General features: G+C 38.3%; 2 protein-coding genes across 4 annotated transcripts in view; one reads left to right on the top strand and one right to left on the bottom strand.

Annotated features, from left to right (window-relative positions):
- The window catches only part of LOC110508009 (NADPH oxidase 4), a 69,468-nt gene extending 57,931 nt beyond the window's left edge, over positions 1–11,537 (bottom strand). Inside the window, exons 1-2 of the mRNA XM_036965288.1 lie at positions 11,071–11,537; positions 10,697–10,792 (exon numbers count right to left, since the gene is read on the bottom strand). Of these exons, the coding sequence (XP_036821183.1) occupies positions 10,697–10,792; positions 11,071–11,127 (153 nt within the window). The 5' untranslated portion in view covers positions 11,128–11,537. The remainder of the gene's footprint in view (positions 1–10,696; positions 10,793–11,070) is intronic.
- Positions 11,538–12,674: 1,137 nt separating this feature from the next.
- The window catches only part of naalad2 (N-acetylated alpha-linked acidic dipeptidase 2), a 15,357-nt gene continuing 10,351 nt past the window's right edge, over positions 12,675–17,680 (top strand). For all 3 annotated transcript variants that reach the window (XM_036965269.1, XM_036965271.1, XM_036965270.1), the window contains exons 1-3: positions 12,675–12,856; positions 16,757–16,868; positions 17,331–17,517. In XM_036965269.1, coding sequence (XP_036821164.1) covers positions 12,775–12,856; positions 16,757–16,868; positions 17,331–17,517 — 381 coding nt within the window. In that variant the 5' untranslated portion in view covers positions 12,675–12,774. The remainder of the gene's footprint in view (positions 12,857–16,756; positions 16,869–17,330; positions 17,518–17,680) is intronic.

A 17,680-nucleotide genomic window follows, 5' to 3' on the forward strand; every position in this document is an offset into this window, starting at 1 on the left:
CTAGTTTACATACACTTAGGTTGGAGTCATTAAAACTAGTTTACATACACTTAGGTTGGAGTCATTAAAACTAGTTTACATACACTTAGGTTGGAGTCATTAAAACTAGTTTACATACACTTAGGTTGGAGTCATTAAAACTAGTTTACATACACTTAGGTTGGAGTCATTAAAACTAGTTTACATACACTTAGGTTGGAGTCATTAAAACTAGTTTACATACACTTAGGTTGGAGTCATTAAAACTAGTTTACATACACTTAGGTTGGAGTCATTAAAACTAGTTTACATACACTTAGGTTGGAGTCATTAAAACTAGTTTACATACACTTAGGTTGGAGTCATTAAAACTAGTTTACATACACTTAGGTTGGAGTCATTAAAACTAGTTTACATACACTTAGGTTGGAGTCATTAAAACTAGTTTACATACACTTAGGTTGGAGTCATTAAAACTAGTTTACATACACTTAGGTTGGAGTCATTAAAACTAGTTTACATACACTTAGGTTGGAGTCATTAAAACTAGTTTACATACACTTAGGTTGGAGTCATTAAAACTAGTTTACATACACTTAGGTTGGAGTCATTAAAACTAGTTTACATACACTTAGGTTGGAGTCATTAAAACTAGTTTATATACACTTAGGTTGGAGTCATTAAAACTAGTTTACATACACTTAGGTTGGAGTCATTAAAACTAGTTTACATACACTTAGGTTGGAGTCATTAAAACTAGTTTACATACACTTAGGTTGGAGTCATTAAAACTAGTTTACATACACTTAGGTTGGAGTCATTAAAACTAGTTTACATACACTTAGTTTGGAGTCATTAAAACTAGTTTACATACACTTAGGTTGGAGTCATTAAAACTAGTTTACATACACTTAGGTTGGAGTCATTAAAACTAGTTTACATACACTTAGGTTGGAGTCATTAAAACTAGTTTACATACACTTAGGTTGGAGTCATTAAAACTAGTTTACATACACTTAGGTTGGAGTCATTAAAACTAGTTTACATACACTTAGGTTGGAGTCATTAAAACTAGTTTACATACACTTAGGTTGGAGTCATTAAAACTAGTTTACATACACTTAGGTTGGAGTCATTAAAACTAGTTTACATACACTTAGGTTGGAGTCATTAAAACTAGTTTACATACACTTAGGTTGTAGTCATTAAAACTAGTTTACATACACTTAGGTTGGAGTCATTAAAACTAGTTTACATACACTTAGGTTGGAGTCATTAAAACTAGTTTACATACACTTAGGTTGGAGTCATTAAAACTAGTTTACATACACTTAGGTTGGAGTCATTAAAACTAGTTTACATACACTTAGGTTGGAGTCATTAAAACTAGTTTACATACACTTAGGTTGGAGTCATTAAAACTAGTTTACATACACTTAGGTTGGAGTCATTAAAACTAGTTTACATACACTTAGGTTGGAGTCATTAAAACTAGTTTACATACACTTAGGTTGGAGTCATTAAAACTAGTTTACATACACTTAGGTTGGAGTCATTAAAACTAGTTTACATACACTTAGGTTGGAGTCATTAAAACTAGTTTACATACACTTAGGTTGGAGTCATTAAAACTAGTTTACATACACTTAGGTTGGAGTCATTAAAACTAGTTTACATACACTTAGGTTGGAGTCATTAAAACTAGTTTACATACACTTAGGTTGGAGTCATTAAAACTAGTTTACATACACTTAGGTTGGAGTCATTAAAACTAGTTTACATACACTGAGGTTGGAGTCATTAAAACTAGTTTACATACACTTAGGTTGGAGTCATTAAAACTAGTTTACATACACTTAGGTTGGAGTCATTAAAACTAGTTTACATACACTTAGGTTGGAGTCATTAAAACTAGTTTACATACACTTAGGTTGGAGTCATTAAAACTAGTTTACATACACTTAGGTTGGAGTCATTAAAACTAGTTTACATACACTTAGGTTGGAGTCATTAAAACTAGTTTACATACACTTAGGTTGGAGTCATTAAAACTAGTTTACATACACTTAGGTTGGAGTCATTAAAACTAGTTTACATACACTTAGGTTGGAGTCATTAAAACTAGTTTACATACACTGAGGTTGGAGTCATTAAAACTAGTTTACATACACTTAGGTTGGAGTCATTAAAACTAGTTTACATACACTTAGGTTGGAGTCATTAAAACTAGTTTACATACACTTAGGTTGGAGTCATTAAAACTAGTTTACATACACTTAGGTTGGAGTCATTAAAACTAGTTTACATACACTTAGGTTGGAGTCATTAAAACTAGTTTACATACACTTAGGTTGGAGTCATTAAAACTAGTTTACATACACTTAGGTTGGAGTCATTAAAACTAGTTTACATACACTTAGGTTGGAGTCATTAAAACTAGTTTACATACACTTAGGTTGGAGTCATTAAAACTAGTTTACATACACTTAGGTTGGAGTCATTAAAACTAGTTTACATACACTTAGGTTGGAGTCATTAAAACTAGTTTACATACACTTAGGTTGGAGTCATTAAAACTAGTTTACATACACTGAGGTTGGATTCATTAAAACTAGTTTACATACACTGAGGTTGGAGTCATTAAAACTAGTTTACATACACTTAGGTTGGAGTCATTAAAACTAGTTTACATACACTTAGGTTGGAGTCATTAAAACTAGTTTACATACACTTAGGTTGGAGTCATTACAACTAGTTTACATACACTTAGGTTGGAGTCATTAAAACTAGTTTACATACACTTAGGTTGGAGTCATTAAAACTAGTTTACATACACTTAGGTTGGAGTCATTAAAACTAGTTTACATACACTGAGGTTGGATTCATTAAAACTAGTTTACATACACTTAGGTTGGAGTCATTAAAACTAGTTTACATACACTTAGGTTGGAGTCATTAAAACTAGTTTACATACACTTAGGTTGGAGTCATTAAAACTAGTTTACATACACTTAGGTTGGAGTCATTAAAACTAGTTTACATACACTTAGGTTGGAGTCATTAAAACTAGTTTACATACACTTAGGTTGGAGTCATTAAAACTAGTTTACATACACTTAGGTTGGAGTCATTAAAACTAGTTTACATACACTTAGGTTGGAGTCATTAAAACTAGTTTACATACACTTAGGTTGGAGTCATTAAAACTAGTTTACATACACTTAGGTTGGAGTCATTAAAACTAGTTTACATACACTTAGGTTGGAGTCATTAAAACTAGTTTACATACACTTAGGTTGGAGTCATTAAAACTAGTTTACATACACTTAGGTTGGAGTCATTAAAACTAGTTTACATACACTTAGGTTGGAGTCATTAAAACTAGTTTACATACACTTAGGTTGGAGTCATTAAAACTAGTTTACATACACTTAGGTTGGAGTCATTAAAACTAGTTTACTTACACTTAGGTTGGAGTCATTAAAACTAGTTTACATACACTTAGGTTTGAGTCATTAAAACTAGTTTACATACACTTAGGTTGGAGTCATTAAAACTAGTTTACATACACTTAGGTTGGAGTCATTAAAACTAGTTTACATACACTTAGGTTTGAGTCATTAAAACTAGTTTACATACACTTAGGTTGGAGTCATTAAAACTAGTTTACATACACTTAGGTTGGAGTCATTAAAACTAGTTTACATACACTTAGGTTGGAGTCATTAAAACTAGTTTACATACACTTAGGTTGGAGTCATTAAAACTAGTTTACTTACACTTAGGTTGGAGTCATTAAAACTAGTTTACATACACTTAGGTTTGAGTCATTAAAACTAGTTTACATACACTTAGGTTGGAGTCATTAAAACTAGTTTACATACACTTAGGTTGGAGTCATTAAAACTAGTTTACATACACTTAGGTTGGAGTCATTAAAACTAGTTTACATACACTTAGGTTGGAGTCATTAAAACTAGTTTACATACACTTAGGTTGGAGTCATTAAAACTAGTTTACATACACTTAGGTTGGAGTCATTAAAACTAGTTTACATACACTTAGGTTGGAGTCATTAAAACTAGTTTACATACACTTAGGTTGGAGTCATTAAAACTAGTTTACATACACTTAGGTTGGAGTCATTAAAACTAGTTTACATACACTTAGGTTGGAGTCATTAAAACTAGTTTACATACACTTAGGTTGGAGTCATTAAAACTAGTTTACATACACTTAGGTTGGAGTCATTAAAACTAGTTTACATACACTTAGGTTGGAGTCATTAAAACTAGTTTACATACACTTAGGTTGGAGTCATTAAAACTAGTTTACATACACTTAGGTTGGAGTCATTAAAACTAGTTTACATACACTTAGGTTGGAGTCATTAAAACTAGTTTACATACACTTAGGTTGGAGTCATTACAACTAGTTTACATACACTTAGGTTGGAGTCATTACAACTAGTTTACATACACTTAGGTTGGAGTCATTAAAACTAGTTTACATACACTTAGGTTGGAGTCATTAAAACTAGTTTACATACACTTAGGTTGGAGTCATTAAAACTAGTTTACATACACTTAGGTTGGAGTCATTAAAACTAGTTTACATACACTTAGGTTGGAGTCATTAAAACTAGTTTACATACACTTAGGTTGGAGTCATTAAAACTAGTTTACATACACTTAGGTTGGAGTCATTAAAACTAGTTTACATACACTTAGGTTGGAGTCATTAAAACTAGTTTACATACACTTAGGTTGGAGTCATTAAAACTAGTTTACATACACTTAGGTTGGAGTCATTAAAACTAGTTTACATACACTTAGGTTGGAGTCATTAAAACTAGTTTACATACACTTAGGTTGGAGTCATTAAAACTAGTTTACATACACTTAGGTTGGAGTCATTAAAACTAGTTTACATACACTTAGGTTGGAGTCATTAAAACTAGTTTACATACACTTAGGTTGGAGTCATTAAAACTAGTTTACATACACTTAGGTTGGAGTCATTAAAACTAGTTTACATACACTTAGGTTGGAGTCATTAAAACTAGTTTACATACACTTAGGTTGGAGTCATAAAAACTAGTTTACATACACTTAGGTTGGAGTCATTAAAACTAGTTTACATACACTTAGGTTGGAGTCATTAAAACTAGTTTACATACACTTAGGTTGGAGTCATTAAAACTAGTTTACATACACTGAGGTTGGAGTCATTAAAACTAGTTTACATACACTTAGGTTGGAGTCATTAAAACTAGTTTACATACACTTAGGTTGGAGTCATTAAAACTAGTTTACATACACTTAGGTTGGAGTCATTAAAACTAGTTTACATACACTTAGGTTGGAGTCATTAAAACTAGTTTACATACACTTAGGTTGGAGTCATTAAAACTAGTTTACATACACTTAGGTTGGAGTCATTAAAACTAGTTTACATACATACACTTAGGTTGGAGTCATTACAACTAGTTTACATACACTTAGGTTGGAGTCATTAAAACTAGTTTACATACACTTAGGTTGGAGTCATTAAAACTAGTTTACATACACTTAGGTTGGAGTCATTAAAACTAGTTTACATACACTTAGGTTGGAGTCATTAAAACTAGTTTACATACACTTAGGTTGGAGTCATAAAAACTAGTTTACATACACTTAGGTTGGAGTCATTAAAACTAGTTTACATACACTTAGGTTGGAGTCATTAAAACTAGTTTACATACACTTAGGTTGGAGTCATTAAAACTAGTTTACATACACTGAGGTTGGAGTCATTAAAACTAGTTTACATACACTTAGGTTGGAGTCATTAAAACTAGTTTACATACACTTAGGTTGGAGTCATTAAAACTAGTTTACATACACTTAGGTTGGAGTCATTAAAACTAGTTTACATACACTTAGGTTGGAGTCATTAAAACTAGTTTACATACACTTAGGTTGGAGTCATTAAAACTAGTTTACATACACTTAGGTTGGAGTCATTAAAACTAGTTTACATACATACACTTAGGTTGGAGTCATTACAACTAGTTTACATACACTTAGGTTGGAGTCATTAAAACTAGTTTACATACACTTAGGTTGGAGTCATTAAAACTAGTTTACATACACTTAGGTTGGAGTCATTAAAACTAGTTTACATACACTTAGGTTGGAGTCATTAAAACTAGTTTTTCAACCACTCCACAAATTTCTCGTTAACAAACTATAGTTTTGGCAAGTCGGTTAGGACATCTACTTTGTGCATGACACAAGTCATTTTTCCAAAAGGTTTACAGACAGATTATTTCATTTATAATTCACTGTATCACAATTCCAGTGGGTCAGAAGTTTACATACACTAAGTTGACTGTGCCCTTAAACAGCTTGGAAAATTCCAGAAAACGATGTCATGGCTTTAGAAGCTTCTGACAGGCTAATTGACATAATTTTAGTCAATTGGAGGTGTACCTGTGGATGTATTTCAAGGACTACCTTCAAACTCAGTGCCTCTTTGCTTGACATCATGGGAAAATCAAAAGAAATCAGCCAAGATCTCAGAAAAAAAATTGTAGACCTCCACAAGTCTGGTTCATCCTTGGGAGCAATTTCCAAATGCCTGAAGGTACCACGTTCATCTGTACAAACAATAGAACGCAAGTATAAACACCATGGGACCACGCAGCCATCATACAGCTCAGGAAGGAGACGCGTTCTGTCTCCGAGAGATGAACGTACTTTGGTGCGAAAAGTGCGAATCAATCTCAGAACAACAAGGACCCTGTGAAGATGCTGGAGGAAACAGGTACAAAAGTATCTATATCCACAGTAAAATAAGTCCTATATCGACATAACCTGAAAGGCCGCTCAGCAAGGAAGAAGCCACTGCTCCAAAACCGCCATAAAAAAGTCAGATTACGGTTTGCAAATGCACATGGGGACAAAGATCATACTTTTTGGAGAAATGTCCTCTGGTCTGATGAAACAAAAATAGAACTGTTTGGCCATAATGACCATCGTTATGTTTGGAGGAAAAAGCGGGAGGCTTGCAAGAGGAAGAACACCATCCCGACCGTGAAGCACAGGGGTGGCAGCATCATGTTGTGGGGGTGCTTTGCTGCAGGAGGGGCTGGTGCACTTCACAAAATAGATGGCGTCATGAGGATGGAAAAGTATGTGGATATATTGAAGCAACATCTCAAAACATCAGTCAGGAAGTTAAAGCTTGGTTGCATATGGGTCTTCCAAATGGACAATGGACCCAAGCATACTTCCAAAGTTGTGGCAAAATGGCTTAAGGACAACAAAGTCAAGATATTGGTGTGGCCATCACAAAGCCCTGACCTCAATCCCATAGAACATTTGTGGGTAGAACGGAAAAAGTGTGGGCGAGCAAGGAGGCCTACAAACCTGACTCAGTTACACCAGCTCTGTCAGGAGGAATGGGCCAAAATTCACCCAAAGTATTGTGGGAAGCTTGTGGAAGGCTACACGTAACCTTTGACCCAAGTTAAACAATTTAAAGGCAATGCTACCAAATACTAATTGAGCGTATGTAAACTTCTGACCCACTGGGAATATGATGAAAGAAATAAAAGCTGAAATAAATCATTCTTTCTACTATTATTTTGACATTTCACATTCTTAAAATAAAGTGGTGATCCAAACTGACCTAAGACAGGGAATTTTTACTAGGATTAAATGTCAGGAATTGTGAAAAACTTAAATGTATTTGGCTAAGGTGTATGTAAACTTCCAACTTCAACTGTATGTGGTCTGTCGTAGGGTAATGTGGTAGAAAGCCAACTTGACATTTTCTCAGGACATTGTTTTCTGCTGTTAACGTTAATGATCATGCAGAGGATTTTCCCAAAGTTGTTAGTGACGCATATCCAACGGTAGTTATTGGGGTCAAATTTGTCTCCACTTTTGTGGATTGGGGTCATCAGTCCTTGGTTCCAAGTATTGGGGAAGATATTTTATCATATCATTTAGGATACCATCTACACCCCAGGCCTTTTTGGGTTGAAGGGTTTGTATTTTGTCCTGTAGTTCATACTGAACAAAAATATAAATGCAACATGTAAAGTGCTGGTCCCATGTTTCATGAGCTGAAATAAAAGATCCCAGAAATGTTCCATATGCACAAAAAGCTTATTTCTCTCAAATGTTGTGCCCAAATTTGTTTACATCCCTGTTAGTGAGCATTTATATTTTGCCAAGATAATCCATTCACCTGACAGGTGTGGCATATCAAGAAGCTGATGAAACAGCATGATCATTATACAGATGCACCTTGTGCTGGGGACAATAATAAAGGCCACTCTAAAATGTGCAGTTTTGTCCCACAACACAATGCCACAGATGTCTCAAGTTTTGAGGGAGCGTGCAATTGGCATGCTGACCACCAGAGCTGTTTCCAGAGAATGTGACGAGATCCTGAGGACTATTGTTGTGTCATTCATCCGCCGCCATCACCTCATGTTTCAGCATGATAATGCACAGCCCCATGTTGCAAGGATCTGTACACAATTCCTGGAAGCTGAAAATGTCCCAGTTCTTCCATGGCCTGCATACTCACCAGCCATGTCACCCGTTGAGCATGTTTGTGATGCCCTGGATCAACGTGTACGACAGCGTGTTCCAGTTCCCGCCAAAATCCAGCAACTTCACACAGCCATTTTGGAGGAGTGGGACAACATTCCACAGGCCACAATCAACAGCCTAGTCAACTATATGCGAAAGAGATGTGTCGCGCTGCATGAGGCAAATGGTGGTCACACCAGATACTGACTGGTTTTCTGATCCACGCCTCTGCCTTTTTTTTAAAGGTATCTGTGACCAACAGACGCATATCTGAATTCCCAGTCATGTGAAATCCCTAGGCTAAGGCCTAATTAATGTATTTCAATTGACTGATATCCTTATATGAACTGTAACTCAGTAAAATCTTTATATTTTTGTTCAGTGTAATTTGAGAATCCAGTGGGTACTGGTAGTCTTTAATAGCTGACTCTAAACTGTTTAATTGATCATGTATGTGTTTTTGCTGTTTGTTCTTTGTTTTTCTCTCTATCTGCCTCTCTCTCTGTCTCTCTCACTCTGCCTCTTTCTCTGCCTCTCTCTCTCAGTCTCTCTGCCTCAGTTCCTCTGCCTCAGTTTCTCTGCCTGTCTCTGCCTCAGTCTCTCTGGCTCTCTCTCTGCCTCGCTCTCTATTGCTCTCTCTCTCTCTCTCTCTCTCTCTCTCTCTCTCTTTGTCTCTCTCTCACACGTGTGTAAAGCTGCTACCCAGGAATTCATTCAGAGACCAGTGGCGTGCCCACACTTGCCCTTCTTGAAGTATGAGAAGTGTATGAAGGGCTCACCTACTTCATACAGATAGCCTGCCAGAGGTGTGTGGGGGAGTTACTGCCTTTTAGATAGAACTTCCATATGTGTTTTGCACTAGAGTTGTTCCTGGTCAGGTCATGTAGTCAGGAACATCTCCTGGCCCTAGGTTATGACCACTGGTACCAGTGTCACTGAGCTAGGGCTAAGGATCCTGACAGTCTGCCTTAATGCTCTTTTAGACCAGGTTCAGCTGTGGAATGGTAACTGTATGCAAAGTATAACAAGAACATCAGAGTTATATTTAAATAAAAACCTTTATATTAGCGTGAGCGGCCAATAGACCAAACAGTCAAGAAAATATGTCTCAAAGCACTTAAATGGCACTTGTTTGATTGTGAAGGACAAGTAGCTGTTTTAGTGGCCTAAACCGGCGACCCACAGTGACTTGTGACAACAAATACACCATGCTCACAGAGCGTCAACTGAATGTCACCAAGTCGCTGGGCTCCATCCAGTGTCTTAATATAAATACAGTGCCTTGCGAAAGTATTCGGCCCCCTTGAACTTTGCGACCTTTTGCCACATTTCAGGCTTCAAACATTGTATTTATCATCATTAATCATTTAGGTCAACATTGGATCATTCAGAGATCCTCACTGAACTTCTGGAGAGAGTTTGCTGCACTGAAAGTAAAGGGGCTGAATAATTTTGCACGCCCAATTTTTCAGTTTTTGATTTGTTAAAAAAGTTTGAAATATCCAATAAATGTCGTTCCACTTCATGATTGTGTCCCACTTGTTGTTGATTCTTCACAAAAATATACAGTTTTATATCTTTATGTTTGAAGCCTGAAATGTGGCAAAAGGTCGCAAAGTTCAAGGGGGCCGAATACTTTCGCAAGGCACTGTATCACTGAATAGGAGCCCCCTAAATAAAGGAGAAGTATGTGTGTATGGGTGTTACATACAGTACATACACACATCCCATACACCAGGAGTTCCCAAAATGATAGCCCGAGGGACAAAATTGGCCCACTTGTAGATTTATTTGGCCCCCAAGTTTTCTAAGCAAAAATATTTTTTTAAATCCAGGAAATCAGCTCCAGGTGATTTTAATTTGTGTAACCTGTTCCCAAGTGTTCCCACGCATAATAGAGAGACACGTGATCATATACAAATGTAAGCAAGGTTTGAAATTATTATGTTTTAGTCAAATATTATCTCTGTTTGGGATTCTTGCAGTCTATCTGCAGTCTACAAATGATTTGTAATGATGTTACGGCCCCCGACCATCCACTCAAGAAGCTGTATCTAGTTGATGATCCCCGCCATACATTCTGTTCTGTGATCACAGTACAATAGCAGTGAGCTGGACTGGCGTCTTACCCCGAGCATCTGATGGAGGTAGTGGTACTGCTGCCCACAGTAGTACAATAGGAACGTCCTCATAAACAGCAAGGTGTTAGCACCCAGCCACAGCACCTAACACACACACACACACACACACAAACAAGATGTCAGTGGTGGTGATGAAGATGATTATGATGAATATGATTATTGATAATGATTGATGATGACAACATCCAATGACCACAGCACTCTGTTCAAGTGTTAGTTAGTTCTAATTTCCAGTTAGGATCGAGATAGTAAATTGCAACAGCTCCACTCAGTTACTTTTCTTTGCAATAGTAAAAACATGTCATAACAGTGTAATACTGTAATAAAAGTTTTGTCTCGGGATTAGGTTGTACTATTCTTACCAGAACCAAGTGTTTTCCTCCCTCGTTCGCGACCCAACTCCGCACTGACAAAGCCATGTTTCAGCCTCACCGACCGCCGCCAAGTTTTCCAGTTTGGGAGCTTATGGAAAATCAAATCCCTTTTGTTTGACTCCGAATCTCCTCCTACCAGTGAGTGACACAAACCCGTCTCTTTGCGGATCACTCCCGATAAACTGGCACTCTAATGTCTCGCATGTCTTTGGGGGGCATTTCTGTCCCGGTGTCCTTGCGCACAGCGTGGAGTGTTTTAGCACCGGCGAACCGGCTGGTCGTTTTCTCCTCCTCCCCTCTCTCTCTCTTTCTCACCCGTCTTTCTCTTTTTCTAACGGGTGAGGGCGCCACGGCACTCCATGGTCGTGTGGGTAGTTTTCCACGGTTCTTCAGTCTCCGCTGTTGTGTCTGCGGTGAAAGCAACATGAAAAAAACGGTAGGTTATTGTAGAGCAGGGAGGGCAACGTCCGGGCCTGGACATTTGCCCCTCCCCCCTCCCCGAGAGCGTAACCTATAGGTAACAACGTAGCCTACCAAATGAATGATGACTAGCCTAGATAAAACACAGACAGAAAAGCCTAGAAGAGGATATAGCCTATTGAATTGTAAACATTAAAGATCTAACAGTTATTATATGACAGTGCTGCTATCCTGAACCTTATGTAATTATCACCATTTTTTTGGTCAAATATACATTTTAAGAGACAGCAAAATAGGAAAGTTTCTTCATTATAGGAGTCTGCAATAAGACAGTGGGAGAATCTCAATTGTTTTTGCTCGAGCCCTCTCCTCTGTTCCGCCCTTGCCTGCTTTTGAAAAATGGGTTAGGTCTAGTTTAGGCAATAGGCTACTAGTGCCTCACTGTGGCTATAACCCCCCACTGCAATTTAGAAGATAGATTGCCACCAATCGCACCCAAAAATAAATTGAGAGTGTCATTTTTATCTGTTGTTCACAATCACCACTATAAATCACTAGCATGAGTGTACAGCTATGGCGGGGCTTGAACCAGAAACTGTGCACGAGTCTACAGGCTTATATATAGCCTACCCAGACCTGTGCCATGAAGGTCGAGACCTTTTTGCAGAGGCAATTGTGCGCACACATACTACAGGCAGGCACCGTTGCACCTACTACTTACCTGTGTAATTTTACGACTGCTACGTTAGGATAGGCAGGCAGAAGTCTGAATCAGGTCTGTGCCTGCTGCTGACGGAGTGTCACTCTTGGAACGTTTCCCCAGCGCACATTCCAGAGCTTCACGCTCGAGCCCACCGCATGAAAGAGGCACAGGCTGCACGCAGCTGTCCTGGAGCTGCGCAGAGGCCGGACTGGGCGCAAGGGTCAAGCGCGACCGCAGGCTGCACAAGAGTGTGGGAAAATGTCACAGAACTATTTATATAAACTACGAGAAACTCAGACAAACGAGGTAATTATGTGACAATTAAGCTGAAAATGTCATTTATAGTTGTAGATATAGGCCTACTGCAGTAAACTCCACTCTCCTCCACCCCTTTCTACTCTCGCTCTGTATATTCTCTCTTGGACACTTTTGACTGTCCCCCCCCCCCCCCCCCCCCTCCTCTCTCTCTCTCTCTCTCTCTCTCTTTCTCTCTCTTTGCTTTTCACACACATGCACTCCATTATCTTGTTGAATGCGTTCGGTGTTTCGGAGTGTTACCAAGCGGGACAATGAAAACCGAAAGCAGGCTCGTGCAGTGGATATGTTGGCTCATCGTTATAACGTCGTTTTTCCTGACCGGGTTTATAATAGGTGAGTTATAATGACATTTTAGGCGCTGATTATCCATAAATTAAACACTTTAGGAAGTTAAAGTTTCCTTTTACTGGCGAATGATAGTGGTAGTGGTATTGTAACCTTGTGTTACTTTTGCATTTCATAGTGAAGTTTGTAATAATGCCAAGTTTAAGAACTATAATATGCATCTGTCTGAGGCAATTGTTTGATTTTTTGGTGAGCCCGGAGAAAGGAATGTTATAGTTCGCAAAGCATCTTTTCAAACGTCTGAAATCGCAGTGTGTTTCTACTAACAGTCTGAATACGAAAAAGTAGTCTTAACACAGGGTTACAAAAACGCTTATTGTCTTGTCAAATAACACGTTCCTCTATTGAGGAATCAACATAGTAGAGTTGGATAAACGCATACAAGTGACCATATGTTACTACATTCCTTAGTCAGCTCTGAGATGAACTGTGACCTACAGTTGAAGTCGGGAAGTTTACATACACCTTAGCCAAATACATTTAAACTCAGTTTTTCACAATTCCTGACATTTAATCCTATTAAAAAATTCCCTGTTTTACGTCAGTTAGGATCACCACTTTATTTTAAGAATGTGACATGTCAGAATAATGGTAGAGAGAAGGATTTATTTAAGCTTTTATTTCTTTCATCACATTCCCAGTGGGTCAGAAGTTTACACACACTCAATTAGTATTTGGTAGCATTGCCTTTAAATTGTTTAACTTGGGTCAAAGGTTACGTGTAGCCTTCCACAAGCTTCCCACAATACGTTGGGTGCATTTTGGCCAATTACTCCTGACAGAACTGGTGTAACCGAGTCAGGTTTGTAGGCCTCCTTGCTCGCACACGCTTTTTCAGTTCTTCCCACAAATTTTGTATGAGATTGAGGTCAGGGCTTTGTGATGGCCACTCAAATATCTTGACTTTGTTGTCCTTAAGCCATTTTGCCACAACTTTGGAAGTATGCTTGGGGTCATTGTCCATTTGGAAGACCCATTTGCGACCAAGCTTTGCTTCAATATATCCATATACTTTTCCATCCTCATGGCACCATCTATTTTGTGAAGTGCACCAGCCCCTCCTGCAGCAAAGCACCCCCACAACATGATGCTACCACCCCTGTGCTTCACGGTCGGCATGGTGTTCTTCCTCTTGCAAGCCTCCCCCTTTTTCCTCCAAACATAACGATGGTCATTATGGTCAAACAGTTCTATTTTTGTTTCATCTGACGAGAGGACATTTCTCCAAAAAGTATGATCTTTGTCCCAATGTGCAGTTGCAAACCGTAGCCTGGCTTATTTATGGCGGTTTTGGAGCAGTGGCTTCCTCCTAGCTGAGCGATCTTTTAGGTTATGTCGATATAGGACTCGTTTTACTGTGGATATAGATACTTTTGTACCTGTTTCCTCCAGCATCTTCACAGGGTCTTTTGCTGTTGTTCTTGGATTGATTAGCACTTTTCGCACTAAAGTACGTTCATCTCTAGGAGACAGAACGCTTCTCCTTCCCCAAGCTGTATGATGGCTATGTGGTCCATGGTGGTTATACTTGCATAATATTGTTTGTACAGATGAACGTGGTATCTTCAGGCGTTTGGAAATTGCTCCCAAGAATTAACCAGACTTGTGGAGGTCTACAATTTTTCTTCTGAGGTCTTGAATGATTTCTTTTGATTTTCACATGATGTCAAGCAAAGAGGCACTGAGTTTGAAGGTAGGCCTTGAAATACATCCACAGGTACACCTCCAATTGACTCAAATTAATTAGCCAATCAGAAGCTACTAAAGATATTTTCTGGAATTTTCCAAGCTGTTTAAAGGCCCAGTCAAATGAGTGCATGTAATCTTCTGACCCACTGGAATTGTGATACAGTGAATTATAGGAGAAATAATCAGTCTGTAAACAATTATTGGAAAAATGACTTGTGTCATTCACAAAGTAGATGTCCTAACAGACTTGCCAAAACTATAGTTTGTTAACAAGAAATGTGTGGAGTGGTTGAAAAATGAAGTTTTAATGACTCCAACCTAAGTGTATGTAAACTAGTTTTAATGACTCCAACCTAAGTGTATGTAAACTAGTTTTAATGACTCCAACCTAAGTGTATGTAAACTAGTTTTAATGACTCCAAACTAAGTGTATGTAAACTAGTTTTAATGACTCCAACCTAAGTGTATGTAAACTAGTTTTAATGACTCCAACCTAAGTGTATGTAAACTAGTTTTAATGACTCCAACCTAAGTGTATGTAAACTAGTTTTAATGACTCCAAACTAAGTGTATGTAAACTTCCGACTTCAACAGTACATGTATTTTGGAAAAGACAGGAATGCACAATTATCCACTTCATGAATGTGTGTGATTGTGTGTGTGTGTCAGACTTTCCCAGTTATGCCAGAGTCTACTACTCCACAAGCACAGTTCACATATGCTGTCCTTTCTACCTTCTCTGTTACTAGCGTCATAACACATGACAGACACACACACACTAAAAGCTAAATTACTACAGTAAGATGTTACGCAATAACAGTATTTCTCTGGCGTGGTGTATTGACCTTGAAACAGCTATAGTAAGTAACCTATTGGAGCATCAGGCCCCGGACCAACAGGCTCAGAGACAGTTTCTACCTTCAGGCCATACAACTGTATTTAACTGTGTATGTGCAGGCTGTCCACCTGCACAAACACTACCGCTCAGAAGTTTGGGGTCACTTAGAAATGTCCTTGTTTTTTAAAGAAAACCACATTTTTTTGTCCATTAAAATAACCTCAAATTGATCAGAAATACAGTGTAGACATTGTTAATGTTGTGAACGACTATTGTAGCTGGAAACGGCAGATTTTTAATGGAATATCTACATAGGCGTACCGTGGCCCATTACCAGCAACCATCACTCCTGTGTTCCAATGGCACGTTGTGTTAGCTAAGCATCCGAGTCGCTCTTCACTGTTGACGTTGTTTTAAAAAAAATGACATTTCTATGTGACCCCAAACTTTTGAACGGTAGTGTACCTGTCGTCCACTTGACTATTTGCACAGACTCTCTGCATTCCCACTTCACACACACACACACACACACACACACACACACACACACACACACACACACACACACACACACACACACACACACAAACACAAGCACAAGCACAAGCACACACATACACTCTCACACACCACTGCTGTGTGTGTTTATTATAAATACTACTGTTGCTCCCCTCACTATTCTCTTTACTACTCGTCTATAACACTGAGTCGTATTCACAATACATTCTGTACATTTTACAAAATGTCCATCTTGTTTTATTACTTTCTCTTTAAAATACTTTGTCTACTTTATGTATACTTTGTTATTATTAACAGTGTTATTGTGTTATTATTGACAGTGTTATTGTGTTATTATTGACAGTGTTACTGTGTTATTATTGACAGTGTTACTGTGTTATTATTGACAGTGTTATTGTGTTATTATTGACAGTGTTACTGTGTTATTATTGACAGTGTTATTATTGACAGTGTTATTGTGTTATTATTGACAGTGTTATAATTGACAGTGTTATTGTGTTATTATTGACAGTGTTATAATTGACAGTGTTATTGTGTTATAATTGACAGTGTTATTGTGTTATAATTGACAGTGTTATTGTGTTATTATTGACAGTGTTATTGTGTTATTATTACTGCTTGTTTATGGTTTATTGCAATGTTGAGGACGTGCGCAAGCATTTCATTGCACAGTTTCATTTCATTTCATTCATTCATCATGTATCATGTATCCTGTGCCTATCCTGTGCCTATGAATAATAAACTTTGATTTACAGGGAGAGTGATACTGAATCTGTCCATCTGTCAGTCAGGGTGGTGTGTTAGTTTATATAACATAATATGCCTGTGTGTGTGCATACCAGGCTGGTTTGCAAGGCCCACCAGCACAGAAACAAGCCATGATGCAGGGTCCAGACGTCACCTGAGAGAGTTTCTGGATGAGATGCGACCAGAGAACATCAGAGATCATCTGAGGTACACAATTCTAGAACCCTGTTCCTCCACCACATACCTAGGACACAGCTAGGACACACCTAGGACACAGCTAGGACACACCTAGGAAACACCTAGGACACACCTAGGACACACCCCTAGGACACACCCCTAAGACACACCTAGGACACACCTAGGACACACCCCTAGGACTATTAATGCTCAGTCCTCCTCCCGCTCTCATCCTCTTCTGAGATTTCAGTCATTTAGCAGACACTCTTAACCAGAGCGACTTACAGTAGTGAGTGCAAACATTTCTACTTTTCCATACTGGTCCCGCGTGGGAATCAAACCCACAATTCTGGTGTTGCAAGCGCCATGATCTACCAACTGAGCCACAAGGGACCCCTTCCTCTCTGTCTCTCTCTCTCTTTCTCTCTCTCTCTTGCTTTCTCTCTCTCTTGCTCTCTCTCTCTCTTTGTCTCACTCTCTCTGTCTCTGCAGGAAGTTCACCCGGTTACCCCACCTGGCCGGTACAGAGCAGAACCTCCAATTGGCTGAACAGATAAAAGGGGAGTGGCTAGCGTATGGTCTGGACTCAGTAGAGATGGTACCTTATGATGTGCTGCTGTCATACCCCAACATATCACAACCCAACTACATCTCTATAGTAGACGATCTGGGCAACGAGGTACTCACTCACTCACTCACTCACTCACTCACTCACTCACTCACTCACACTTGTGCACACTTGCATACACATTTCATCCTTCAGTCAACAGATGTTGTTTCTAATTGAGGGTATGATAGGCAGGCCAGTTCTCAAGGACTACCTCAGGGAACTTAAAAAAAAA

The sequence above is a fragment of the Oncorhynchus mykiss genome, chromosome 27 (assembly GCF_013265735.2).
Source record: "Oncorhynchus mykiss isolate Arlee chromosome 27, USDA_OmykA_1.1, whole genome shotgun sequence".
NCBI classification, from domain to species: Eukaryota; Metazoa; Chordata; class Actinopteri; order Salmoniformes; family Salmonidae; genus Oncorhynchus; species Oncorhynchus mykiss.